Below are 27,874 nucleotides of genomic sequence, written 5' to 3' on the forward strand. Positions count from 1 at the left end.
AACCCTGGAGGCGGAGCTTGCAGCGAGCAGAAATTGCACCACTGCACTCCAGCCTGGGCGACAGAGCGAGACTCCATCTCAAAAAAAAAAAAAGGGAATTTATTGCTGTAACTGGATACAGGGAGAAGGCTGGAGATAATTCCACCAGACCAACTCAAAGTGTTAGAATCGCTTATATAGTTTGGAGTTATGTGCCTACGTGCTGCACGACATTCGCCTAAGTCTATTGGTAACTAATTTTGTTTCAACTAGACGGTCAGAGGCAAAAAAATACTTGTGGGAGACAGGCCCTTGGGGGTGGAGGTCTTTGATTTCATAAGAACCTGAGAAAGATTTTTCTAAGATATGTGTAACACACCAACTTACTGTGACCTGGGAAAGGCTGCTGAGGATGTCTTCAATAAAGGATATGGCTTTGGCATGGTGAAGATAGACCTGAAAACGAAGTCTTGTAGTGCAGTGGAATTTTCTACTTCTGGTCATGCTTACACTGATACAGGGAAAGCATCAGGCAACCTAGAACCCGAATGTAAGGTCTGTACCTATGGACTTCCCTTCACTCAAAAACGGAACACAGACAATACTCTTGGGACAGAAATCTCTTTGGAGAGTAAGTTGGCTGAAGAGTTGAAACTGAGTCTTGATACCATATTGGTACCGAACACAGAAAAGCAGAGTGGGGAATTGGAGGCCTCCTATAAATGGGATTGTTTTCGTGTTGGCAGTAATGTTGATATAGATTTTTCTGGACCAACCATCTATGGCTGGGTTGTGTTGGTCTTTGAAGGGTGGCTTGTCGGCTATCAGATGAGTTTTGACACAGCCAAATCCAAATTGTCACAGAATAATTTCACCCTGGGTTACGAGGCTGCAGACTTCCAGCTGCACACACATGTGAACGATGGCACTGAATTTGGAGTTTCTATCTACCAGAAGGTTAATGAGATTGAAATGTCAATAAACCTTGCTTGGACGGCTGGGAGTAACAACACCCGTTCTGGCATTGCTGCTAAGTACAAGCTGGATTGTAGAACTTCTCTCTCTGCTAAAGTAAATAATGCCAGCCTGATTGGACTGGGTTATACTCAGACCCTTCGACCTGGAGTCAAGCTGACCCTTTATCAGCTTTAATCAATGGAAAGAACTACAATGCAGGAGGTCACAAGGTTGGCTTGGGATTTGAAGCTTAATGTGATTTGAGGAAAGCATCAGATTTGTCCCTGGAAGTGAAGAGAAATGAACCCACCATGTTTTGGCCTTACAATTCTTCTGTGAAATTTCAAAAGTGTGAACTTTTTATTCTTCCAAAAAATTGTAATCCTCCCCACACCGAAGTCTAGGGGTTGCGAGTCCCTCCTGAGAGGAGGCGCTGGAAAGCATGCCTGGAAGCCGTCATGTTTGTGCCACATTTTGGTTCAGTTTGGCAGTGTTATTAAATGTGTTCCTCGGCAACAGTGTAGTGTCATGTTAGAGGAGATGATCTGAACCTCCAGTTTGTACCTTGTGTCCTGCATATTCACACCATTTTTTTCATGACTCTGTAATATATTGGTATCTGTGCTATTGTGGAATCTTTGATTTTGCATCAGAGTAAAATAAAATAAACCCATCACATTTGGAACATTTAAAAAAAAAAAAAAAGCTAAGTCTGATTAAGCTGTGCGGGCCCCAGTACCTTCAAGGCCTGTCTCCTGTGGTACCAGAGTGATTATTTCTATCTTATCTCCTTTACAGCTTGGTCCGGAGAGCTGCCTTAGACTCTCCAATGAGTCTATTCAAACAGCTGCCTCTGTTACCTTGACTCGTCTCAGATTTTGTTGACCCGAGGCAGGTCCTGGCACTAGGAATGTTAGACTCTATTATTTTGACTTGCTCCAGGTTAGGGAGAAGCCCATGCAAGGCTTCTACTGACCATATGCTTTATTTGTAGCTTTGATGTCTGGGCACCGATTTCCCTAGGTTTAACTATTTGCTCAGTGTTAAGGCAGCGCTGTGGAAATTTGTGTAACTGGGGTGCTGTGCAGGCCTGTCTGTCGACTGTCATGCAGGCCCGTCTGTGTGATTGTCAGGGAGAACTGGCCTGCCACAGTTGTGACAGCCAAATGGCTTTGAAAAAGCCAAAACTATTTACCAGCTGGTCCTTTGCAGAAAGTGTACTGACCCTTGTTCTGCAGGAGTGTCTTTTCTGTTTTTCATTGCCTCTAATTAATTTCTTAATTTTGAAATAATGTATTTTCTATTCTCAAGATTTTTTTTGTTTTCCAATTGCTCTTATGCAAGATCTTCTTGACTCTCCTCATAACTTCTCTACGATTCCCTCCTTTAGACATGCCACATTCTGACTGCTCAGCCTGGCGGGAAGACCATGCCTCCCTGGGTGGGGAGGCTGCAGCCTTTAAACTTCCCAACACCCCGACCCCTGAAATGTCTGCTCGCATTCAGAGGCCCGGGCCTCCCGGCCTCCTTGCGAATGAAGTGCCGGCGGCTCCCACAAAGGCCTGGCTGCCAGAGTCCCCACGGTAATTGCGAGACAGCAGGCAGGAGAAGTGACTGGGAAGTTTCTTCCCCAAAGCTGATGGTGAACGGGCCCCCAAGCTGGGACCTGATGACTAGCTGGGAGTGAGGAGAGATTTTGGCTTTCCTAGGTGTGAGCTGGGTGGGGCTTCCCTTCCCAGTGGCCTCAGGGTTCCTGGGAAGGGGCACGGGCTCCAGGGGGACCCTTAGGCCTCTCTAGGATGGCTGGCTGGTTGTCCCAGGCATGTACTTGGCTTAGTTTTCTTAACTCAATTAAGTGGAGACATTAAGTTCCTATAAAGTGGGAACACTCAGACTTGGCTCCAGAACAGCAGGCCTGCTCCCGCCCAGTCCTATGACACAGCCAGGTGGTGGGAGCGGGTCCCTGGAGAAACTCCAGCCAGCCTGTGCACTGAGCTGGAGCCTCAGGAAGTTCACAAGGGTTGCAGCAGGGGGGAGCCCGGCCCCTCCCCTTCCTGTGTGGAACCCGGGATTCCAACTGCCAGGCGGGACGCGCTCTAGCGGAGGGACTCTGGCCTTGCGAGAGGAAAACCAGAAAATTCTGTAATGGGGCTCTCGAACCCCCATGCTCACCCGCTCCCGCCCTGGGGAGTATACTTTTGTTGTCAATAAATCTCTGCTTTTGTTGCTTCATTCTTTCCTTGCTTTGTTTGTGTGTTTTGTCCAATTCTTTGTTCAAGATGCCAAGAACCTGGACACCCTCCACCGGTAACACTAGGTCCTCCTTTCTCCTTGCAAACAGTGGCACTAAGAAGTTGCCCTCCACAAGACAGGTAGCAAAGATTTTCCCCCAGCCCTGTCTGGCCACGCTTCTTATTGATGGGTCCAGATCTCTAAGTCACCCCAGCAGAAGGCTGGAGTGCTCCCCGATATGACCATAGGGCCCTCATCCCAGAGTCACCCCTCCTGCCTTCAAAGCTAGTAAAACATGATCTTAGGGAAATCACTTTTGAGTGGAGGAGCCCGAGAGAGGTGAAATTAAAATAAGCTCCAGGCCGGGCACGGTGGCACACACCTGCAATCTCGGCACTGTGGGAGGCCAAGGTGGGCGGATCACCTGAGGTCAGGCGTTCAAGACCAGCCTGGCCAACATGGCGAACCCCTATCTCTGCTAAAAATAAAAAAATTAAGCTGAGTGGGGATGGTGGCGGGAGGCTGAGGCACAAGAATTGCTAGAAGCGAAAAAAAAAAAAAAAAGCTCCAGCTTTGACCCACAGACCATCTTCAAGGTGTGGAAGCCAAAATGGACCAGAAGTAATTTCCATTTCCTGCCAGATAGAACACAAGCAGGAGCTGTGGTTTCCAAAAATGCCCGCGCACATAGGCTAGTGGTCTCTGACCCTCCCAGGGCACTGCTTGGGTTGGAATGGCGGCGCTCACGCAGGATTCCCTCAATTCTGCACTGTCACAAGCCCACAGGGCTGGAGAGGCTGCAGTACAAAGAGGAATGAGACTCGCTTGCTGGTCTCATGAAGTTCACAGCCTAGTTGGGGAGCCTGCAAGTAAGAAGACAATCCCGATGCAGGAGGGCAGGAGTGTGACCCCGAAACGGTGTAGAGAAGGAGCCTGCAGCCTGTGGTGGGGGAGGGTGATGCTGAGAGGTCCAGGGGAGACCTGACACACAGCGGGATTGAAGATGATTTGCCAGGCAGGCTGAGGCAGCAGGCAGGGCAGGAGAGGAGGCAGACACGTGCTGAGGAGCTCAAGGCACATTAAACAAATGGATGAATGAAGGAAAACTAGCCGTGCTGTGTTTAAGGAAAACAACTGCTGGTAATAAATGAGTTGGGCAATGAAATTAATGGTGTGAATGAAAAAGGGGTACAGGGTCACAGGTGGTCCCCCAAACCCCTGAGACATCTGTGGTTGTCTAAGCGTGCTTTACTTTGGATTCTGGCATGCATTTGTAACTCACTTATGCTGGTTAATATAAACCAGACATGGTCTCATTGGTGAATCATCGAAAGCAACTGTGTTTCTTTCCATTATTTGTGGTGAGTTTCGTTTTGGCAAACACTAAGCAATGGAGAAGATGGTTCATGGGGCTGGCTCCTCAGCAGTGACCCCAGGGTTGGAAAAACTTCATGAACTGGGCAGGCAGTCCAGGGCCTTGGAGTCTGCAGAAATACATGCTCATCTGGCTCTTATTCCGGTCACCTGTGTGACCTCCTGGGGCCTCAGTTTCATCACCCTCTGGACAAGTAGGATGGATGAGATGCCCTTTGAAGACTTTCTAGCTCTGTTATCCGTGACTCTGTGACTATCCTGAACCCAACAAACAGCCAAAATCGTCTTTCCTGCCTCCCTCACAAGTGGGAATTCCAACCCAGGAGTGCTCGGAGGCATGGATTGTCAGCCTGGCTGAGTGTCCTGCACCCACACACATCAGATGTCATGAAGTCACTGACTCTGGCAAGGAATCTTTCCAAATCCTAGGACTGGTGACCTCCAGAAATAAGTCATTTGGGGGAGCCACATGTCCAAATGTTAATTTTCTTTTTATCAGAAGAATGGAAAACATGAATTCATGTACTTTTAAGGAATAAAGCCTTTGTTCAGAAAATGCAAAATGTGCCAAATAGACTGTGGTTTCAAATTATGTTTCATTAAGGAAGAGGGGAGGGGAGACGAGGGGGAAGGTAATGAAGAAGGGCAGAAAAGGCCTTTCTCGGGATCTACTTTGTGTGGAGATCGGCATCTCATCTGAGCCTCAGCAGCACCTGCCAGATGGGCTTTAGGATTCCCACCTGCCAGAGGAGGAATGGCGGTCAGAGAGGTGTGAGCTGGAGGATTAACACAAGGAGCCTCTGACTCCCCAGGCATCCCAGGGTCTGTCAGACAAAGACCAATGCCCACTCAGGTGAAAGCAGGGCACAGGATAGGATGTGAGTGGTCCCAATCTGTCCTCTCTCAGCTCTTCCTGCAGCTCATGAAGCCCTCTGATGAACAAACATCAGCTGCAAGAAACAACCTCTCCAGGAGCAAGATGGTAACAACTTGTCAGACTTCAGGGCAGCAGGGAAAATACCTGATCTGGAGATCAGAGTGGGCCACATGCTGAAAGAGCATCAATAAACCAGGCTGCAAACAAGCAGGCCTGTATCCCAAGGTCTCAGCACAGGACTCTGATAGGCAGTGACCAGGGGTTAAACTTGCCTTTCCATAGCACAGCTGGAATGTCTCCAGGTGACCTGAGGCTTGTCCATTTTAGTAAATTTTAGGATGCAACAAGCCTCTCCTGTAGCAAAGAGACCACTCTTGAACTTGTGAAGAGAGGGACAAATGAGGTTATGAGAAGGTACCACCCTCAGGGGCTGCTACCAGGGCTGTAGGAGATCATGGTACCCTTTCAGGTTTGACAACTCTGGGCTTAAATACAGGAAGGAAAGTGGAGATGCCACAACCAATCGCTAGGGAACTCTGAACAGCTGTACACGGTGAGGGAGGTACAAAGAGACAGGGAGAGAGATAAGCACATAGAGACCCAAACTGCAACCCACGACACTGATGTTCAACCCCAGCAAACTAGAACGCATGGGCACTGGGATTCCGTGTCAGAAAAATGCTGCTTGAGACTTGGCTCCACCATTTACTATATCTTAGACAAAACTGCTTAACACACACAGCCTCTCCTCAATCCTGGACAGGAGGAAAACAGCGACCCTTCATTGCCCTCCTAACTGCCAGACGCTGACAAACACCTTAAATGCTCTTGTTCAGACCATTTTTCAAAAGGTAGCTATTAACGTTCTGTGACACACGGGGAAGGGAGGCAATAGTACCCATACTGGTAACGCATGAGGAACTTTGTCTTCTTTTTTTTTTTTTTGAGACAGAGTCTCACTCTGTCTCCCAGGCTGGAGTGCAAGATCTCGGCTCACTGCAACCCCTGCCTCCTGGGTTCAAGCGATTCTCCTTCTGCAGCCTCCCAAGTAGCAGGGATTAAAAGTGCGTGCCACCATGCCAGGCTAATTTTTTGTATTTAGTAAAGACAGGGTTTCACCATGTTGGTCAGGCTGGTCTCGAACTTCTGACCTCAGGTGATCCACCCGCCTCAGCCTCCCAAAGTGCTGGGATGACAGGCGTGAGGCACCACGCCGGGCCGGAACTGTGTCTTCTTACACACGGGGAGTGAGACCCTGGAGGATCTGGGGTTTCCAGCCACCAGTGAGATTCACTAACCTTTAGGAAAGATGGGGATTTAAAAACCAGAGACAACCTGGACGAACTACTTGACGCTGTGTATGGTAAATGTGATTTTTCACAGGCTGTGGTTCTGGGGCACTGTGTGGGCTCTTGTTGAGCTGGGGGAGATACTTCGAATACTGATATCGCCCCGAAGCTGCAACTCTCCGGACCCGCCACGGCTCCTTATGTACTAAGAGAGGGAATCAGTCGTCGGTGACCTCGACGGCCCTGGGATCAGGGATGCCCCGAGTCCGAGCGGGCAGAGTGCTCAGCAAGGCCGGGTGATGGGAATCATGGGGCCATCGAGCACGGACCCTGGCTCCCCCAGTGGCCTCTGTGAGCTCTGGGGTCAGGCGGGGACTGGAGGAGCGTCCGCGCCGGGAGGGAGCGCACCACGCCACGTGCCCGCCCGGCGCCCCGCCCCAACCCCGGCCACGCCCCTTGCGTTTCCCTCAAAGTCCCGCCCCTCAGCCCAGCCACTCTCGTCCGCCCCGCCCCTCGCAGCATCAAGCTCGGCGCTCCCGGAGGCGCGGACGGTGGGGCCCCGCGCCTTTTGTGTCGGGCTTTGACCGCCGCGCGCGCTCATTCACCTCAGCGGCCGCGGGCGGAGGGGCGCACGCGCGCGCAGTCCCCCTCGGCGGGCGGTGGGGCGAACAGCAACGCGCGTACCCTAGCTCTCGGCTGCTGGGCTGAGACTAGCCCGCACGCCCGCCGGCCTCTCCCTCGAGGACTCGGAGCCGCCCGCGCGCTCGCCAGGTGCCGCCGCCCCGAGTCTCAGGCGGACGCGCACGCGTTCCCGCCGCCGGGACCCCAGCCGACTCGCCCCCTCCCCCTCCCCATCCCCCGGCGGCGGCCCCCAGGCACGCGCCCGCGCACACGCCGGCCCGGGCACGCGCCCGCCAAGATGGCAGGGGCCGGGGCCCAGCTGTCAGTCGCCGCCGCCGCGGCCCTTCCCCGCAGCTAGCGGCCCCGACGCCCACCCGGAGAAGATGAGCCCCCGCTGCTTCCAGCAGCCCAGTCAGACGCGGAGCCGCCGCGCCCGGGGCCGGCTCCCCCGCTAGCGCCCGCGCCCCGTGCCCCGCCGCCGCCGCCGCCGCTGCCGCCGGGTCGCCCCTGGCCCGGCGCGCCCGTCCCCGGCAGCGACAATGAGGTGAGTCGGGGCCGGCGCCTCGTGGGAGGCGGCAGCGGCCAGCGTCGGAGGGGCTGGGCTGGGGGCCCGCGGTGCCCCCGAGGGCGGGAGGGGGGCTCCAGGGGCGCGGGGGCGTCCAGAGGACCGCGGGGGCTCTGCAGAGATTCGAGGGCATTCAGAGCGCGGGAATGGCTTCGCGAGAGTCGTGGGGGCGTCTGGAGAGCCGGGAGGGTCCGCGGGGCTTGTGGGGGGCAGTGTTCTGCAAGGGGCAGGCGGCGCTGGCTTTGGCTGCTTGTGGGGTCCTCTTAGGCTCCGGGAGGCCTGCGGCGGCCTGGAAGGCAGACCCTCGCGGGCAGGTGTGGCCGTGTCCCGACCGCGCGAGGACCGAAGTTGGCGGAAGCCCCCGTGCGGTGCCTTCCAGCCCGGAGGAAGCTGGCCTGAAGCCCCCAGGCCTTGCCGAAGCCTCCCCCTGCCAGCGCCCAGAGCCGCGTTTGGGCTTTTACAGGTGTAGTTTCCCCTCGACTTGGAGCCGGTCTCCCAATTCTCAACCCCCCTTTTTTTCTTCTTGCACGCCAGTAAAGTGCAAGGCCCCCAAATGTACCGCTCATTGATGTATCACCCAGCTTGGGAGCCTGCTGATTATCAGGCCAAGAAATAAAACCTCGCTTCTCCCAGAAGCCCGGTGCCCTCTCCCAGTCGCTAAACCCTGCCTTCCTCTCCAGACCCTGTCGTGACTTTTTTGGGGTAATCACTTTTTTTTTACATTTGTAATTTTACTTTCTAAACACGTATCTCGTAAAAACTGTAGTTTGTAACTGTAGTTTCCTTTGCCTGTTTTGTATTATTTATGTCAATGAAATAATACAGTATTCTTTTGTGTCTGGTGTTTTTCAAGATGTTTTCGAGATCCATCCATTCCGTTGTAATCGTTATTTGTTCATTTTTATTGGTCTATAGTATTCTGTTGTAAGAATATACCACAGTGTACGCATTCTACTGTTACTAGACATTTTAGTTGTGTCTAGCTTTGTCGGCTATTAATAATGCTGTTACGGATATTGTTGTGTATCTCCTGGTGCATTCATTTCGATTGGGTAGATATCTAGTAGAATTTTTAGGTCAAAAGATACGCAAATCTTTAGCATTAGCAGTAAACGCCAAGTTGCCAAAGTGGGTCTACGAGTTGACATTCTTACCAAAAAATGTGTGAGAGTTCTTGTTGCTTCACATCCTTGACAACACTTGGTATTGTCAGTCTTAAATTTTAACCATTCTGTTGATTATGAAATGATACCCCATTGTGGTTTTAATCTGCAGTTTCCTGTTGACTGATGAGGCTGAACATCTTTTTATTTTTATTTGGTATATTTTTCTGGAGTGCCTGTTCAGATGTCTTGCCCACATTTCTTCTGGGTTTTTTGTTTGTTTGTTTTGAGACGGAGTCTCGCTCTGTTGCCCAGGCTGGAGTGCAGTGGTGCGATCTCGGCTCACTGCAACCTCTGCCTCCTGGGTTCAAGCGATTCTGCTGTCTCAGCTTCCCGAGTAGCTGGGATTACAGGTGCGTACCACCACACCTGGCTGATTTTTGTATTTTTAGTAGAGACGGGTTTCACCATGTTGGCCTCGAGGTTGGCCCCGAGGTCAGGAGTTGACCTCGAACTCCTGACCTCAGGTGATCAACCCGCCTTGGCCTCCCAAACTGCTGGGATTACAGGCGTGAGCCACCGAAAATAGTTTCCTGTAAAATATTAGAAAGCTTACATGTGTTTTCCCTTTTACATTAAGATATATGGTTCACCTGAAATTCATTTTTGTGTGACATAATGTGAAAAAGGGGTTAAATTTTATTTTTACTTAACACCATTTTTTTCAGCACCATTTATTAAAAAGATAATCTTTTCCCCATAACTGTTGTACCACCTTTGTCATCTTCCAGTCTTCCCTTTGGAGTTATTTTCTTTCTGCCTGAAGAATACTCTTTAGTATTCTTTAGTGCAGGTCTGGCAACAAATTCTTAGTGTTTGTCGAAAAATGTCATTATTTATTCTTCATTGTTTTCTTTTTTGTAAGTTTTATTGAGATATAATTCACACACAGTAAAGTTTACCCATTTAAAGCCTACGGTTTAGTGGTTTTTAGAATATTCAGTTATACAACCATTACCACATCTAATTTTAGAACTTTTTTCCATTTGTGAAGTGTCTTTTTATTAGTTATAGGACTCTTGGTTTGCTGTTGATTTCTTTTAGCATTTTAAAAAGTTAATTCACTTTATTTTTCTTGTATAAAAATCCTACATTGTATAATAGCCATAGCTGGAGCCTGGGTTCTCTGCAGTGGAGACTCTGGTCAGTGAATTCCTAGTTTCCTAATAGGTAGACTTGGTGAATATGGTCTCCTTCCAGAGCTTGGGGATCAGATAGCTGTAGGTCTTTGAGATGACATTAACAGTGGCCTTGGTGAAGTTGCCCAGGGTGGCAGTGCAGCCCCTGACTGAGGTGTGGCAGTCCTTAATGCCAGCCATCATCAGCAGCTTTTTGGGCACAGAGATCAAGATGAAACCATTGTGTCTGTGTGTAGAGATGAGGTGTGCCAGCACAGAGCTGCAGTGGTCTGTCACCTTGCAAGGAATGCCGTGGGGCTTGCCAGTGTTGTCTCCTGAGATGCCTCTCTGCACCATAACAGTGGAGAGCTTGGCAAAGATGATGACTCCTTGGATGGTAGTAGCTACCGTCTTGGAGCATTTAACACCCAGACCGACATGGATATTTTAGTCCCCAGTGGCAACAAGTGCCTTGAATCTGGACCACTGGCCAGTGCAAGTCTGCATTTTTACTGGCATAATCTTAAACTCATCCTTGAGGGTTGCCCCCAGGAAAAAGTTGATGATCCTCGGTCTCCTTGATGGGCGGGGGAGGAGATAGAGCTTCAGGGACTTAATCTTCATGTCCTTGACTATGCTGCCCAGTTTGATGATGGGGAGCTACGCCTTGGCCTTGCCACCACCAGCTCCGTGGCCCCAGCCTTAGCCCTGGATGCCACTGCTGTGGCTTCCCATTTTGGGGCCTCTAGGCCCTCCCACTGCACTGGTCTCATTTGCCATTTGGTGTTTTCTTGGAGAACTCTTTTAGCATTTTAAAGCTATTTCATTATCTATGACTTAGTTTCTGTTGAGAAGTCACTTGTCCGTCTCTTGTTCCTTTGAAAGTAGTCTTTTTCTCTGGCTGTTTTTAGAGTTTGTCTTTGGTTTTCAGCAATTTTTCTATACTGTCCCTAGTATGGATTTCTTTTTATTTATAATTAGAGTTTTTAGGGATTCTTGAATTTGTGGCTTCATGTCTTTCATTGGTTTTGGAAATCATCAGCCATTAGTACTTCAGTTATTTCTTCTGCCCCATTTTCTCTTACCTTTCCTTCTAGGGCTACAGTGATATGAGACCAGCAGTTCCCAACTTTTTTGGCACCAGGGACTGGTTTTATGGAAGAAAATTTTTCCATGGGGGGTTAGGGGGGTGGTTTCCAGATAAAACTGTTCCACCTCAGATCATCAGGCATTAGCTTCTCATAAGGAGTGCACAATCTAGATCATCAGGCATTAGCTTCTCATAAGGAGTGCACAATTCAGATCATCAGGCATTAGCTTCTCATAAGGAGTGCACAATTCAGATCATCAGGCATTAGCTTCTCATAAGGAATGCACAATTCAGATCATCAGGCATTAGCTTCTCATAAGGAGTGCACAACCTAGATCATCAGGCATTAGCTTCTCATAAGGAGTGCACAACCCAGATCCCTTGCATGCACAGTTCACAATGGGGTTCACGCTTCTATGAGAATCTAATGCTTCAGCTCATCTGACAGGAGGCAGACTGCAGGCGGTAATGCTCGCTCATCTGCCACTCACCTCCTGCCGTGTGGCCTGGTTCTTGACAGGCCATGGACCAATACTAGTTCATGTCCAGGGGTTGAGGACCCCCATGTTAGTCCATTTCACTATATCTTCTATGTCTCTTAACTGTTTCTCTGCGTTTTACATGTTTCTCTTTCGGTTCTTTATTCTGGTTATCTCCTTCTCACTGTCTGTCTCTCTCCATCGCTCCTCCTCTGCTGTATATAATCTGCTATTAAAACCACCCATTGAGTTTTTAATTTCAGGGTTTTTAAAAATTATTTTTAAATTTCTTTTTTGTTTTTTATTTTTATTATTTTTCAGAGTCTCATTCCTTTGCTCAGGCTAGAGTGCAGTGGCTCAGTCATGACTCACTACAGCCTTAAACTCCCACCTTAGTAGCCTCCCAAGTAGCTGCAACTACAGGCACACGTCCCCATGGCCAGCTTTTATTTATTTATTTATTTATTTATTTAAGTGACAGGGTCTTGCTGTGTTGCCCAGGCTGGTCTCAAACTCTTGGCCTCCAGTGATACTCCTGCCTCAGCCTCCCAAAGTGCTAGGATTACAGGCATGAGCCATTGTGCCCAGCTGATTTTTATATTTGTTTGTTTCTGTTTTATACTTCCAAGCTATCTGCCAAAATTATCAATCTTGTCTTTTACCTCCTTTAACATAGTATGTGTAATTATCTTAAAGTCCATGTTCAATTATGGCCATCTGTTAGCTGTTTCCAGTGTCTGTTCCTGTTGGTTTTCATTCATATTGTCTTGTCTCCTTATGTGCCTAGTGTTTTTTTTAAATGTGTGGTAAACATCATATTTGCAAAATTATTTGTAGGAATAATTTGAGGCCTAAGATGATGCTTTTTTCTTACAGAGATAATTCACATCTGCTGTTGTCAGGCACATGGGAGCACTTACAATCAGCATTGCCTTCAGTACAGTTTCAGGGATTGAAATATCTCTAAGCTGAGCTGCAGTTCTTGTGAAGACAAACCTGTTCTGTTCACTTTTCCTCCTAATGTTCTCTTCACCAGCACCTTTACTCTCCACCCCAACACCAAACTTCTAGCATTCCCTTCAGAATTGATAAACACCCTTCAGGAAAATTAGCCTCAAACACTGAGCTCACTTTCTCAGGCTCTGACTTGCTTTCCTCCCCCGTGCCTCCAAGCAGGTATTTCTTACATTTTTCCCAGCTTTTCTAGTTCTTTTTAGATAGAGGATTGTTCTTTTTTCCTTAGTCCACAGTTACTATCAGTAAAAGTCCCTGATTTTTGCATTTTCAGGAACAGTTTGAGTCAATATTCAATTCTGGAGATTCATGCTACCAGGTTATGGAAGCTGTAGAGAACAGTGACACCTATTTTCTTGTGTTCTGTCCTAATTGTATTAGATTATCTCTGCTAGTTTGTGAAATGCTTTTGGAATCAAGATAACTTTAAGAATAAATCTTTAACTCCTCTTAATAAATAATTAATTGAAAAAAATAGCAATTTAGCTCAGGTCATTAAAGCAAAAGATTTGGGGGGCAGGTACTTTTATCTCCTTTCCATGGTTCCTTTCTCTGATTCCTTATTTATTTGATAAAAATTATGCTCTAACCAGTCCTCCTGAATAGAAATTTAATTTATTTTTTATTTTTATTTTTTAGATGGAGTCTCACTCTGTTGCCTGGGCTGGAGCACAGTGGTGCAATCTCAGCTCACTGCTACCTCCATCTCCCAGGTTCAAGTGATTCTCCTGCCTCAGCCTCCCGAGTAGGTGGGATTACAGACATCCGCCACTACACGCGGCTAATACTTTGTATTTTCATCTGCCACTACGCGCGGCTAATATTTTGTATTTTTAGTAGAGACGGGGTTTCCCTGTGTTGGCCAGGCTGGTCTTAGGTTCTTGACCTCGTGATTCGCCCACCTCAGCCTCCCGAGTAGGTGGGATTACAGACATCCGCCACTACACGCGGCTAATACTTTGTATTTTCATCTGCCATTACGCGCGGCTAATATTTTGTATTTTTAGTAGAGACGGGGTTTCCCTGTGTTGGCCAGGCTGGTCTTAGGTTCTTGACCTCGTGATTCGCCCACCTCGGCCTCCCAAAGTGCTGGGATTATAGGCGTGAGCCACCGTGCCTGGCCAGAACATTTAATTTTTGAGTCAACAGTAGCATAAGAGCATTCTCAGATCTCATTCTTTGGGATCTAAAAAAGTCATGGATGGCCAGGCACGGTGGCTCATGCCTGTAATGTCAGCACTTTGGGAGGCCAAGGCAGGCAGATCACCTGAGGTCAGGAGTTCGAGACCAGCCTGGCCAGCATGGCAAAACCCCCATCTCTACTAAAAATACAACAGTTAGCCAGGCGTGGTGGTGGGCGACTGTAATCCCAGCTACTCAGGAGGCTGAGGCAGGAGAATCACTTGAACTCGGAAGGCAGAGGTTACAGTAAGCTGAGATCTTGCCATTGCACTCCATCTTGGGTGACAGAGCCAGAGACTCTGTCTCAAAAAAAAAAAAAAAAAAAAAAAAAAGTCGGCAGGGCGCGGTGGCTCACACCTGTAATCCCAGCACTTTGGGAGGCCGAGGCAGGTGGATCACGAGGTCGGGAGATCGAGACCATCCTGGCTAACACGGTGAAACCCCGTCTCTACTAAAAAAAATACAAAAAATTAGCCGGGCATGGTGGTGGGTGCGGTGGCGGGTGCCTGTAGTCCCAGCTACTCGGGAGGCTGAGGCAGGAGAAAGGCGCGAACCCGGGAGGCGGAGCTTGCAGTGAGCCGAGGTCGCGCCACTGCACTCCAGCCTGGGCGACAGAGCGAGACTCCGTCTCAAAAAAAAAAAGTCATGGACGTAGAAATAAAAGTTCTTAAGTGGTTTTTCCAGAATGAAGAACCATTTTTCTTTTTTTTAAGTCAGTCATTTTTTACACAGATTTTTAAAATTGCTACAGACAGTTTAACCTGGTTCTTCATTGCAGACTGCTTATAGTTGAATACCTATACATGTATATTTACCTGTACCTGAAGTACTTGGCTTTAGTACATGGATTTAAATGAATCCAGGGGGACTATTCATTACCTTTGTTGTCAGTTGACTTGATTTGATTATTTATAAGCAATTTGGTTTACCTATGATAACACTTTCCTTTTTGTTCAGTCCTAAATTTTTAAAATGAAAGTAACGTATTATTTCTCTTGATAGATACTATCATGAGAGTACATAGATATGACCTATTGCTAAAAGTCTAAAATGTAATATCCAAACCGTGTTCCTTTTGGAGCATCTCAGGAAGCCATAACGCTGGAGATGCATTCTAACAAGTGAGCTAAACACTCGAGGCACATGGCCACTTATTTTAACCAAAAAGTACTATTGAATCAACTTATTCAAATAATGAAGTCTAAGTCTGAGTTTTTCTTTGTTTTCTAGACTACTGCCTGAATTCTTGTTTCTCTTTTTCTGACAGACTCTATGTATTTTCATATTTTCATTGAGAAATCATTTTTTGAAGGCTTACTGTTGTCTGGTACTGGATTAGATGGGGTAAGGAGGTGTAAGGAACTAGACACTCCCATCCCCCACTCTCACCGCCCATATGCAAATAATCCCCATACCTAAAAGATTTACAGAAATTTACTAGATCTTTCTGCAGTTGCTACAAAAAAAAAAAAAAAAAACAAACCCACCCTCATATATACAATATGCAATCTATTTCTGCTTATATATTCGAGTCATTTATCTATTGGGAACATTCTCTTCTGTGAACATTTTCCCTATCTGCTTTTTTTAAAGATTTAGATACAGAAGTTAAAAAATTTTTAGGTCATTAAGTTTTGTTCCTGATGATTTTTCCATATTTCTGACATTTAAGATGTTGTTTTTCTAGAATTTTAATTATTAAACTTTTTTTTCAGTTATACGTGAAGTTGGCCCTCTGTATCTGTCGATTCTGTATCTGTGGGTTCAACCAACCTTGGATGGAAATATTTTTTTAAAAAAAGGATGGTTGTGGCCGGGCGCGGTGGCTCACGCCTGTAATCCCAGCACTTTGGGAGGCTGAGGTGGGCAGATTACGAGGTCAGGAGATCCAGACCATCCTGGCTAACACAGTGAAACCCTGTCTCTACTAAAAATACAAAAGATTAGCTGGACGTGGTGGCGGACGCCTGTAGTCCCAGCTACTCGGGAGGCTGAGGCAGGAGAATGGTGCGAACCCGGGAGGCAGAGCTTGCAGTGAGCCAAGATCGTGCCACTGCACTCTAGCCTGGGTGACAGAGCAAGACTCTGTCTCAAAAATAAATAAATAAATAAAAATAAATGAATAAATAAAGGATGGTTGTGTCTATACTGAACACGTACTGATATTTTTTCTTGTCATTATCCCCTAAACAATAAAGTATAACAACTACTTATATAGCATTTGCATTGTATTAGGTGTTATAAGTAATCTAGAGATGATTTAAGGTGTATAGGAAGATATACCTGGGCTATATGCACATATGACTCCATTTTACCTAAGGGATTTGAGCATCTGCAAACTTTGGTATCTGAGATGGGTCCTGGAACCAGTCTCCTGTGGATACTGAGTATGACTGTATAACAGTTTTAAAAATTCATTCTTCAAATGGTCTGAAATATGAGGTGGAGACTTAAATTATATTTTTCTCAAAATTTCTGGTCGGATACTTGATCATATCAGTAGTTTATATGGTAGAGATAACAGCAACATTTTCTGGGTTGGACGGCCGTGCAGGCATCTGGATCCCAACATCCCGGGGTGCATGGTTGTGGCTGGTAATGCCTACATGAGTGAGAATCACCTCTAATTCTCAGAAAGCTTACCTGCCTCCCCCCGAGGCCAGCCTTGTACACATGAGGCATGGCCAGTCCAGCCTGTCAACAAGTCTGGTTATGAGCCAAGAACCGCTTCATCTGGGCCAAGGGCACTTTATTGATATTGGAGTTCTACAGAACGCAGTGTGATTACAGAATACGGTATAAAATACACAGGTACAAACACAGTCTCCATTTCTCATCCTTAGCCTGTACTAGCTATCACAGTTGGGTCAAAATATATTTCTGAACCCAGTGCTGCAAATTGCAGGTACGGGGCATTTCCTAAGGTGGCTTTTGTAAGGGCTATAGGGATTCCGTGTGTATCTTTCCAGGCTCTCTTGTTCTGTCTGCCTGTTTTTAGGCCTATGCCATTACCATATTTACCTTGTAGACAGTGATTTTAATTTGAGCGGCATCATTGATTAATGTTATTTTGAATTTTGCTGGTTTGGTGATTTTGTTTGTATTTAATTTATAAGTTTGTTTTTTGCTTATCTAGTTATATAAACATAAGACATTTAAACTTAGTTTTATAGTTGTGTATACAAGCTGGGTGTGGTGTCACATGCCTGTAATCCCAGCTACTCGGGAGGCTGAGCAGGAGGATGGCTTGAGGCCAAAAGTTTGAGACCGGCGGTGGCGGTGGCGGGCAACATATTGAGATCCTGTCTCCAAAAAAAAAAAAAAAAAAAAAAAAAAAAAAAAAAAAAGTGTAGGCATCTGCTTTTTAGGCTTTTGGCTAGCACTTCTGTTGATTGAGAAAAATAATAGGCCAGGCATGGTGGCTCACACCTGTAATCCCAGCACTTTGGGAGGTCGAGGCGGTGGATGGATCACCTGAGGTCAGGAGTTGGAGACCAGCTTGGCTAACATGGTGAAACCCCGTCTCTACTAAAAATACAAAAATTAGCCAGGTGTGGTGGCGGGCGCCTGTAATCCCAGCTACTTGGGAGGCTGAGGCAGAAGAATTGCTTGAACCCGGGATGGGGAGGTTGCAGGAGCCGAGATCATGTCATTGCACTCCGGCCCAGGTGACAGAGTGAAACTGTCTCAAAAATAAAATTAAAAAAAAGAAAAATAATAATTATATATATAAGCTGAATGAATATAAATCATACTGTTTCACATACAGATTTTTCCCCTTTAAAGAGAATATGTGTACTGCCCATGTTTGAGGAACCTTGCAATAGACTTACCCTGGAGATACAGTGGGTGCACAATAAAGCAGTAAAGCAAATATTGTAAGAAAGCAAGTCACATGAATTTTTTTGTTTCCAAGTGCATATAAAAGTTATGTTTACATTATACCATAGTCTGTTAAGTATGCAGTAGCACTATGTCTAGAAAATGTACATACCTTCATTAGAAAATACCTTATTGCTTAAAAATGCTAGCAAAGTGAGCATAGGATATTGGAAAAAATGATGCCAATAGATTTGCTCAGGGCAGTTGCTACAAACCTTCAATTGGTAAAAACGCAATACCTGTGAAGCTCAATAAAGTGAAGCCCAATGAAACGAGGTCTGTCTGGATAAGCTTGATGAAGGGACTCTTGAGTTGCCAAATGAATATATCGCAAGTGCTGCAGTAAGAGTGGTGGTAACTCAGGGGAAAACACTTCCAGCTGATGTCGGGGTGAGGGTGAGAAGAGTGGCTGGTCCCTTCATGAAACAGTTAAGGAGAGTTTGAAAACAGAATGGTATGATATAAAGAAGACAATACAGATCAGCATTGATCCTGCTCTTTACAGATAACCACATCAAACCTGTGGTGTAGTTCCTTTATCATTCCCAGGTATAAGTGAAACATTTTTACAAAATTGAAAGTGTACTGTATATTTGTATTGGGCATTGTACATTTGATATATATGCACTTCCCCCTTACTAAATATTCTTTGAAAACAGCTAAATATTCTTTGAAAACAGTTAAAATAGCTGAATAATAGTCTATCAGATGGTATACTATAATTTATTCGTAATATATATTTTAATGGTATTTTTGGGACCAAAGGGTATAAACATTTTAAAGGCTATCAATATATACTACCAGAATGTTAATTTTAAAGAAGAAAGAGATAAAGTCAGTGAATAGAAGTTTAATCCTAGAGGTTTAACTTGGAGGTTGTCCCAAAAACAAGCACCAAAGGAAGGACTTTGGAAAGGAATCAGAAGAGAGAAGTAAATGGAGTTAAGAGGGAGAGCGGGGAAAAAATACTGTACTTTGAAATGGTGTAGTTCTGTCTGCTCACCAGGGGAGGGAGCCCTGTTCCCAGTTCCTCTGTAAGCGATTCATACGAAGATGCATTGTCTTTGTCTTTAGGGCTGTGTGAAAGACATCTACTCTTCAGTTTGCAGTTAATGTAGGTATGTAAAGGGACTTCTTAAAAAGAATTTGAGTTAGATTTAAAATGTTTTAGTTTAATTTAACCCCGGTATACTGAGCAGCCTGGGTTTTAGAGTCAGACCTGGATTCTGCCCTAGAGGTACTATTTATCAGCTGACTTTTAGCAATTTACTTAACCTTTATGAGCCTCCATTTTTCTCAAGTATAAATGAGGACAGTTCACTTTCTTCAGAGGGTTTTGTGAGGATCAAATGAGAATACATGAAAAGTTCTTAGCTTATGATATTCAGTAAAGGTTAGTTATCTGCCCTACTCCATCCCACCCCAGCCTCACCACCCTGTATTTATTTTCTAAGGTTTATCTTCCATGAGGATATGGGACAGTTCTGGTTTCAAATATTCTGCCCTTTTGCCAGATGACTATATAACTTCATATGTGATAAATTTTGGTTTAGAAACTGCAGTTGCTATTGATGCATCAACTTCTAAGAAAGATCCAGGGACATTCTCTATGAAAGATGAAATAGACAAAATAAAGATTAAACAGGAGACATAATATTTGGAGGTAGAGGCGATAATTGTACCAGAAAACTTAGGTTAAGAAATAGTTACTTCAGTCGAGCACACTTAGCTGTGAAATTCATGGAAGTCATGGCAAAAAGGGAAACATAAGCCAGTGTGTGCCTCTCCTTGGGTAATAAAGGAGAGACATGCCATTTTATAGCTCTTAAAGGTGTGTTTTCTATGGAACTTAAAGAGACAGTGGACCTTACAAGAGCTTGGTTTTGGCAGCTGCCTACACCCTTCTCCAGTCCTTTTCCCATGTATTTGTCCTGGGCCTCTTCTTTAAAAGGTTCCAGCACTCTCAACCGTTCTCTGGGTCCTACCTGCTGCTCTGCTGCTTTTGTGGAGCTGTGTTTATTGCACTGATCTTCTCTTCTGCCTTCTCTCTCAAAGAATTCTTAAATAAGAAAAGATCTGATGCTAAATCATGCAAGTTGATCTCAGTCTATCTGCTTCCTTTTCCTCTTTACCTTGCTAACTTCTTAGCCTTCAAATCTTATTTGAAACATCACTTCCTCAGGGAGGCAGCCTTTGACCCTTAGCCTAGCTGAGGGCCCTTTCCTGTTAATTACCTTTGTGATATTCCCATATTTTCTCTTCTGTAACTATTTGTATGTATGTAATTACTTAAAATTTCCCTGATCTACTGAAGGCTTTATAAAGGCAGAGATTATGCTTGTTTTGCTCTCTGCTAGAACCCCAGAGCCTAGCACTGGTACTTGGCACTTGGTAGATGTTTAATAAAATGTTGACACTGCCACCTATACCTAAGATGGATAGTTGATCGTGGCATTCATCCCAGTTTGGCATGGATCCTTCTAAGGACAGCATTTCAGGTGGCCACCCCCAAATAGTAGAAGCTAGCATCCAAGCGAAAGCTATTTTATTATGTGCTTAATGACTTAATGCATTACTGAGGTGACAGTGATTTAGTCTGTTGTGTCCTTACTGCTGCCATAAGACATGATTTGTTTGGTGATGTGTGGATGGGTATTTTTTTCTGTGATTTCTTTGTAAGGACGTTATCCACTGTAACCCTTAGTATCCCAGATGTTTCTCAAACTTGAATATGTGTAGGAATCACTGGAGGGTTGTGTATGTATGTATGTGTCTTTCCAAAATGGAGACCCCAGCCCCATCCCCAAGGATGAATGAATGCTTTTCTTTCTTTTTTAAATTAATAGACTTTGTATTTTAGAACAGTTTTAGATTTATAGAAAAATTGAGAAGGTTGTACAGAGAGTTCCTATACACCTGCTGCACACATATAGTTTCTCCTGTTAATTAACATCTTATATTAGTATGATACATTATTACTGATATGTTATTATTATTATTTGAGATGGAGTTTTGCTCTGGTCGCCCAGGCTGGAGTGCAGTGGTGCAATCTCGGCTCACTGCAACCTGCACCTCCCAGTTTCAAGCGATTCTCCTGCCTCAGCCTCCCGAGTAGCTGGAATTACAGGTGTGCATCACCACACCCAGCTAATTTTTTTGTATTTTTAGTAGAGACTGAGTTGCACCGTGTTGGCCAGGCTGGTCTTGAACTCCTGACCTCAGGTGATCCACCCGGCTGGGCCTCTGAAAGTGCTGGGATTACAGGCATAAGCCACTGCGCCCAGCTGACACTATTATTAATTAAAGTCCAGCATTTATTCAAGTTTCTGTTGTTTTTACCCGATATCCTTTTTCTGTTCCAGGATCCCATTCAAGACATTAGTTTAGCTTGTATATAACAACGTTAAGTTGTTATATCTCTTTAGGCTTCTCTTGGTGGTGATGGTTTCTCAGACTTAACTCATTTAATTTTAATCATATTTGCTTACATTTTTGCTTGACAGATGCATATATATTGAGTACCTACTACATGCGAAATAGTGGGGCTAGGGATAGAGAGCTATGGAGACCTACATAAGCCTCAAGGGTTTATAGCCAAGAAGAATAGCATGGGGCATGTGAGATGAAAGTGTCAGAAAAGAGGTATGAACGACATAATTTTTATTTATTATTATTACATTTGAGATGGGCCTAGGGGAACTGACAGGATTTTGACTGGGCTTATCTTCTGTTTTGGTTCTTCACCTTTGTACTTCCTTGAACTGGTCTTTCTTCCAGTTGACTTTTCAGATGCTTGAAGACAATGGACTTCAGTAAGTCTTGCCTTTTCTTGGTTAAAAGTCCTTGGTCTTGGCCAGGCGTTGTGGCTCATGCCTGTAATCCCAGCACTTTGGGAGGCTGAGGTGGGTGGATCACCTGAGGTCGGGAGTTCGTGACCAGCATGACCAACGTGGAGAAACCCCATCTCTACTTAAAATACAAGATTAGCTGGGTGTGGTGGTGCATGCCTGTAATCCCAGCTACTCGGGAGGCTGAGGCAGGAGAATCGCTTGAACCCAGGAGGCGGAGGTTGCGGTGAGCCAAGATTGCGCCATTGCACTCTGGCCTGGGCAACAAGAGTGAAACTCCACCTCAAAAAAAAAAAAAAAAGTCCCTGGTCTTTTTAGCCATTCATTACTAATTAGTGGCTCTTCTGTGGACCTTCCTTTCACTGAGCTCTGGCCTGCGGAAGTCCTTTAGCAATTTAGATCTCTAACTTTGGCTTGACTACAGAAAGATGTTCAACCTAGCACACAGATGAAACCCTGAATACAAAATGGAAACATACTACACCTTGGAGCCTCTTTGCTGATAGATCAAAATCAAATGTATTGGCTGGGCATGATGGCTTATGCCTGTAATCCCAGCACTTTGGGAGGCCGAGGCAAGCAGATCACCTGAAGTCAGGAGTTCAAGACCAGTCTGACCAACATGGCTAAACCCTGTCCCTACTAAAAATATAAAAATTAGCTGGACGCAGTGGCATGTGCCTGTAGTCCCAGCAACTCGGGAGGGTGAGGCATGAGAATCACTTGAACCTGGGAGGTGGAGGTTGTGGTGAGCTGAAATTGCACCACCGTACTCCAGCCTGGGTGACAGAGTGAGACTCTGTCTCAAAAAAAAAAAAAAAAAAAAAAAAAATTCAAACGTATCCACTGGCACTGCGTCTTTCTACCAGCTGAGATTTCTAAGAGAACAGCTTCAGGGTCCCGTTTATGAGCATTTTCTTTCCTGGGAAGAAGGAAAATACTCTCCTCAATTTGTATCATTAAGGAAAATCAAACTGTAAGCAACAGACTGAATCAGATAGAGTGTCCCAATTAGAGGAGCAGCGCTAGGAAGGGAACCAGCTGGTGCCTTCACAAGATCAGAGTGATATGCTTCAGAGTGTCCGAGGCTATGGGTGATGAGGCAGCATGACTGTGAAGTGCACATATGGTAATAATTCCACAAATATTTATTGAGTTCACTGTGCTGATTTCTGGACTATGAATTGAAGACATGGTTTTCTACACATGTAGCCTAGTTCCAAGGAGATAGAGCATAAGTATGTGCAATTCAGCATGTCTACAACTGGACTTACTACCCCTACATTTATGAACAATTGTTTGTTGACAAGAGTGCCAGACAATTCAATGGGGGAAAACAGCCTTTTCAACAAATACTGGGACAAACTAACCACATACAAAAGAATGAAATTGGACCCTACCTCACACCATATACAAAACTTAAAGTAGATTGTAAACTTAAGTGGAAAGACTAAAACTTTAAAACTCTTATGGGAGAAAATACAAGAGTAAATCTGTGTGACCTTATGTTAGACAATGGTTTCTTAGAAATAGCACCAAAAGCACAAATGACCAATAAATAAATAATTTGGACTTTATCAATATTAAAAATGTTTCTGCTGAAAATGGTACCATCAATAAAGTGACAAGACAATCCTGATAATGGGAGAAAATATTTGCAAATCATATATCTGATAAGAGATTTATATCTAGAATATATAAAGAAGTCTTATATTTTGCTATGGTCTAAAAGTTTGTGTGCTCCCAAAATTCATATGCTGAAATACTACCCCCCCCCAAGATTACATTATTAAGAGGTGGGGCCTTTGGAATATGATTAGGTCATGAGGGTTGAACTCTCACATATGGGATTAGTGTCCTTATAAAAGAGGTTAGAGGCCGGGTGTGGTGGCTCATGCCTGTAATCCTAGCACTTTGAGAGGCCAAGGCGGGTGGATCAACTGAGGTCAGGAGTTCGAGACCAGCCTGGCCAATATGGCGAAACCCTGTCTCTATTAAAAATATAAAACTTAGCCTGGCATGGTGGCACACGCCTGTAATCCCAGCTACTTGGGAGACTGAGGAAGGAGAATCACTTGAACCCAGGAGGTGGAGGCTGCAGTGAGCCGAGATTGCACCACTGCGCTCCAACCTGTGTGACAGGAGCAAGACTCCATCTCAAGTAAACAAACAAATAAATAAATTTAAAAAAGGGGTTTAAGGGAGCTTGTTTGCCCCTCCTAGCATGTGAGGATGAAGCAAGAAGGCTCTATGAGGAAAAGGCCTTCATCAGATAGTTAATTTGCCAGTGCCTTCATCTTGGACTTCTCGGCTTCTAGAACTGTGAGAAATAAATGTTGTTTATAAGCCACCCAGTTTCTGGTATTTTTGTTATAGCAGCTTGAATAGACTAAGACATCTCAACAATGAAAAGACAACCCAATTTTTTTTTTTTTTTTTTTTTTTTTTTGAGACGGAGTTTCACTCTTGCTGCCCAGGCTGGAGTGCAATGGCGTGATCTTGGCTCACAGCTATCTCTGCCCCCTGGGTTCAAGCAATTCTCCTGCTTCAGCCTCCCAAGTTGCTAGGATTATAGGCATGCACCACCACACCCTGCTAATTTTGTATTTTTTTAGTAGAGATGGGATTTCTCCATGTTGGTCAGGCTAGTCCCAAACTCCCGACTTCAGGTGATCCGCCCACCTCGACCTCCCAAAGTGCTGGGATTACAGGTGTGAGCCACCGTGCCTGGCCAAGATAACCTGATTTTAAAATGGGCAAATTATTTGAATAGATACCTTTCTGAAGAAGATAAACAAATGGCCAGTAAGCACTTGAAAAGGCGCTTAGCATCATTAGACAAGAGGAAATGCAAACCAAAACCACAATGAAATACCATTTCATACTCACTAGGATGGTTTGAATAAAAAAGATAATAACAAATGTTGGTGAGGACGAGGATAACCCTTACACATTGGGAATGTGGGTAAACCTCACATATTGGAGCCCTCGTACATTGCTGGGGAGTGTAAAATGGTGCAGCTGCTTTGCAAAACAGTTTGTCAGTTTTTCAGAATGTTAAACATAGAGTTACCCTATGACCTATCAGTTCCACTCGTAGGCAGATAGCCAAGAGAAATTAGAACATATGTCTACACAGAACTTAAACACAAATGATCATAGTGTTATTCATGATAGCCTCAAAGTGGAAACAACCCAAATGTTCATGAATCGATGAATGGATAAACAAAATGTGGTATATCCATACAGTGCAATAAAAAGTAATGAAATACTGATACTGATATAACATGGATGAACATCAGAAACATTATGCTTAATGACAGGTGCAGTCACAAAAGACCACATATTGTATGATTCCATTTACATGAAATGTCCAGAATAGGCAAATCTATAGAGACAGAATGTAGATTAGTGATTGCTTGGGTGGGTGGAGGGTGTGGGGCTGAGGGTCAGTTTGAGAATGGGGAGTAACTGCTAATGAGCACAAGATTTCTCTTGGAGATAATCCCAGTATTGCAAGATTGGATTATGGTAATGGTTGCACAATTCTGTGAATATCCTAAAAACTATTGTATACTTTAAATGGGTGAATCTTATGAAAAAATCTGTTCCTCAGTAAATCTGTTTTAAAACAACAACTGAACTCACTATGTTCCTTCCCAGACTTGTCTTTTTTCAGAACCTTTATTCCCAGAGAGACACACTTTGTGATCCAAAATAGAAACGTGGAGGTGTGATGGAGTGTCTCGGTTCCCTCCTGTCACATCCAGGTGTTTTTATCATTTCTTCTTCCTTAAAAATCTCTTCTCTTTGTCCCCATCTCCCCAGGGCCATGATACTGATTTAAGTCAGGTCTTCATCATTATTAAAACACCATAATTATATTCCACTTTTGTTTTCTACCTCTTAAAATGTCTCCTCTGTGCTTTGTTGTTAGTACTCAAATCTGAGTTAATATTTTCTTCTTAGGTTTCTTGAGGATATTCCTGTATCTTTATAATAAAGTCATAACTGCTAGAGAGTATGCAAAGGCTTGCATGAGCTGACGTCTTTCATGACTCTCCAGATTAATCTCTTCTGTTTTCCCTGTTATAAGGAACCCACCCTCACATATTTTTTCTACATCTTGTACCTCGTATATAATATTCATCCTGATTGTAGTGCCACATTTCAAGTGATCAACAGTTACATGGTGGCTATCATATTGGACAGCACAGATTATAGACCATTTTCATTATTGTGGAAAGTTCTAATAGACAGTGCTGGTCTAATACCTGACATAGCTTACTGTGGCACTCAGTAAATAAATGAATGAATGTAATCATAGCTGTTATCTGTGGCAGGCATTCACCCAGCTCCTGCTTTTATACTTGTAGTAGTAAGTCAGTCCGTGGATTATGAGGCAATTTATTGAATTACTAAACTAGCCCTAGTTATTTCTTCCTTCTCCTTATACTCAGCTAGTATTTGCTTCTCTGAAATTTCTACTGTTGACCCAACTTTTGCATAATCCAAAACAACACCCAAGAATTAAAATATGGCAATCATTTCCCCGAAGTCTTCTCTAAGTTAAACACTTTGCTTACTTAAGCTTTGTATAACATGGTCAGAGTCATCCATGAAGGCTGGAGTCAGCTTTTTCCAAATTCCTGTTAATGTTGATAATTTGACCTCCTCCCTGAATCACAAATATTCTTAATGACATCTAGAATGGTGAATCTTTTCAGAAGGTTTTCAATTTACTTTGCTCAGATTCATCTTCTGGCATATACTGGGATATCAGCAATGTTCAGAAAACTTGCTTAACAATAAGTTATTTATTTCCAGTGTTCGCTCTTTTTTAATTTTAATTTTTATTGTAAAAACATTAAACCCACTGTCTTAACCATTTTTAAGTGTAGAGTTCATTAGTGTTAAGTATATGCACATTGTTGTCCAATAGATCTCTAGAACTTTTTCATCTTGCAAAACTGAAACTCTAAACCCCATTAAACACTAATTCCCACTCTCCCTCTCCTGACAGCCCTTGGCACCTACCTTTCTTCTTTCTGTTTCTATGATTTTGACTACTTTAAATACTTAAACTGAGTGAAATCATATAGCATTTGTCCCTTTGTGACTGGCTAATTTCACTTAGCATAATGTCCTTGAGGTTCATCCGTGTTGTAGCATGTGATCAGATACCCTTTTTTTAAAGGCTGCAAAATATTATTCTCTATATATAGAGAGAGAGAGACGCCACTTTTTAAAAATTCGTTCATTTTAATGAATTTTTGGAATTCATTAAATTTGGAATTTAATGGAATTTGGGTTGCTTCCACTCCTGGCTATTGTGAATAATTCTGCAGTGAGCATGAGTATGCAGATATCTCTTCAAGATCCTACTTTGCATTCTTTGGATAAATACCCGGAAATGGTTCTGGATATATATATATATATATACACATATATATATATGGGGTGTGTATGTGTGTGTACCCAATTGTATATATAGCTGTATATATATAATTGACCCTTGAACAACATGGATTTGAACTATGCTGGTCTGCTTATATGCATATTTTTTTCAGTAAATATATTGGAAAAATTTTTTGGAGATTTGTGACAATTTGAAAGAAACTTGGAGATGAACTGCCACCCCCTGAGGCAGCAAGATCAACCCCTCCCCTTCCTCCTCTTCAGCCTCTCAACACAAAGACAAGGATGAAGACATTTATGATTATCCATTTCCGCTTAGTGAATAGTAAATATATTTTCTCTTGTGAGTTTCTTAATAACATTTTCTTTCTCTAGCTTATTTTAGTTTAACCCTTTTCCTGTTTAGAAAAAGTGCAGCTCGCTGCCAATGCTCGTTTAATTTTACATCAACATACTCTTTGAGGCTGAAGCAAATCTGATTGATTTTCTATGTGAAAATAAAATATAAAAACTGTTCTTGGAGTTATTTCTAAACAAAGTAACATCAGAATCGTCTGAATCATCAGAATCGTCTATTTTGGAAAAATCAGATTCATCAAATGAATCTTTGGCCAACAACTGAGAATGATGTTAACATCACACATAGGAATGCGGTGTTTTCTAGGATTTGGCATTTTCAGTGATTGAGAATTACTATATTTTGTAAATGGAAATAACACTGCTAAAAACAGAATGCTATAAATAGAATGATGTCTTTTGTTTCCAAAGTTGATATACTGGAGCAAT

General features: G+C 44.1%; 1 protein-coding gene and 1 pseudogene across 2 annotated transcripts in view; both read left to right on the forward strand.

Moving 5' to 3' along the window:
* Nucleotides 1–296: 296 nt before the first annotated feature.
* Nucleotides 297–1,817, forward strand: LOC100444054 (voltage-dependent anion-selective channel protein 3-like; annotated as a pseudogene).
* A 5,960-nt stretch (nt 1,818–7,777) lies between these two features.
* EVL (Enah/Vasp-like) overlaps nt 7,778–27,874 on the forward strand; it is a 172,694-nt gene continuing 152,597 nt past the window's right edge. Inside the window, exon 1 of one of the 2 annotated variants that reach the window (XM_054529793.2) lies at nt 7,778–7,873. In XM_054529793.2, the coding sequence (XP_054385768.1) occupies nt 7,869–7,873 (5 nt within the window). In that variant the 5' untranslated portion in view covers nt 7,778–7,868. The remainder of the gene's footprint in view (nt 7,874–27,874) is intronic. The other variant, XM_024231255.3, reaches the window with a different exon arrangement.

The sequence above is a fragment of the Pongo abelii genome, chromosome 15 (genome assembly GCF_028885655.2).
Source record: "Pongo abelii isolate AG06213 chromosome 15, NHGRI_mPonAbe1-v2.0_pri, whole genome shotgun sequence".
Classification (NCBI taxonomy): Eukaryota; Metazoa; Chordata; class Mammalia; order Primates; family Hominidae; genus Pongo; species Pongo abelii.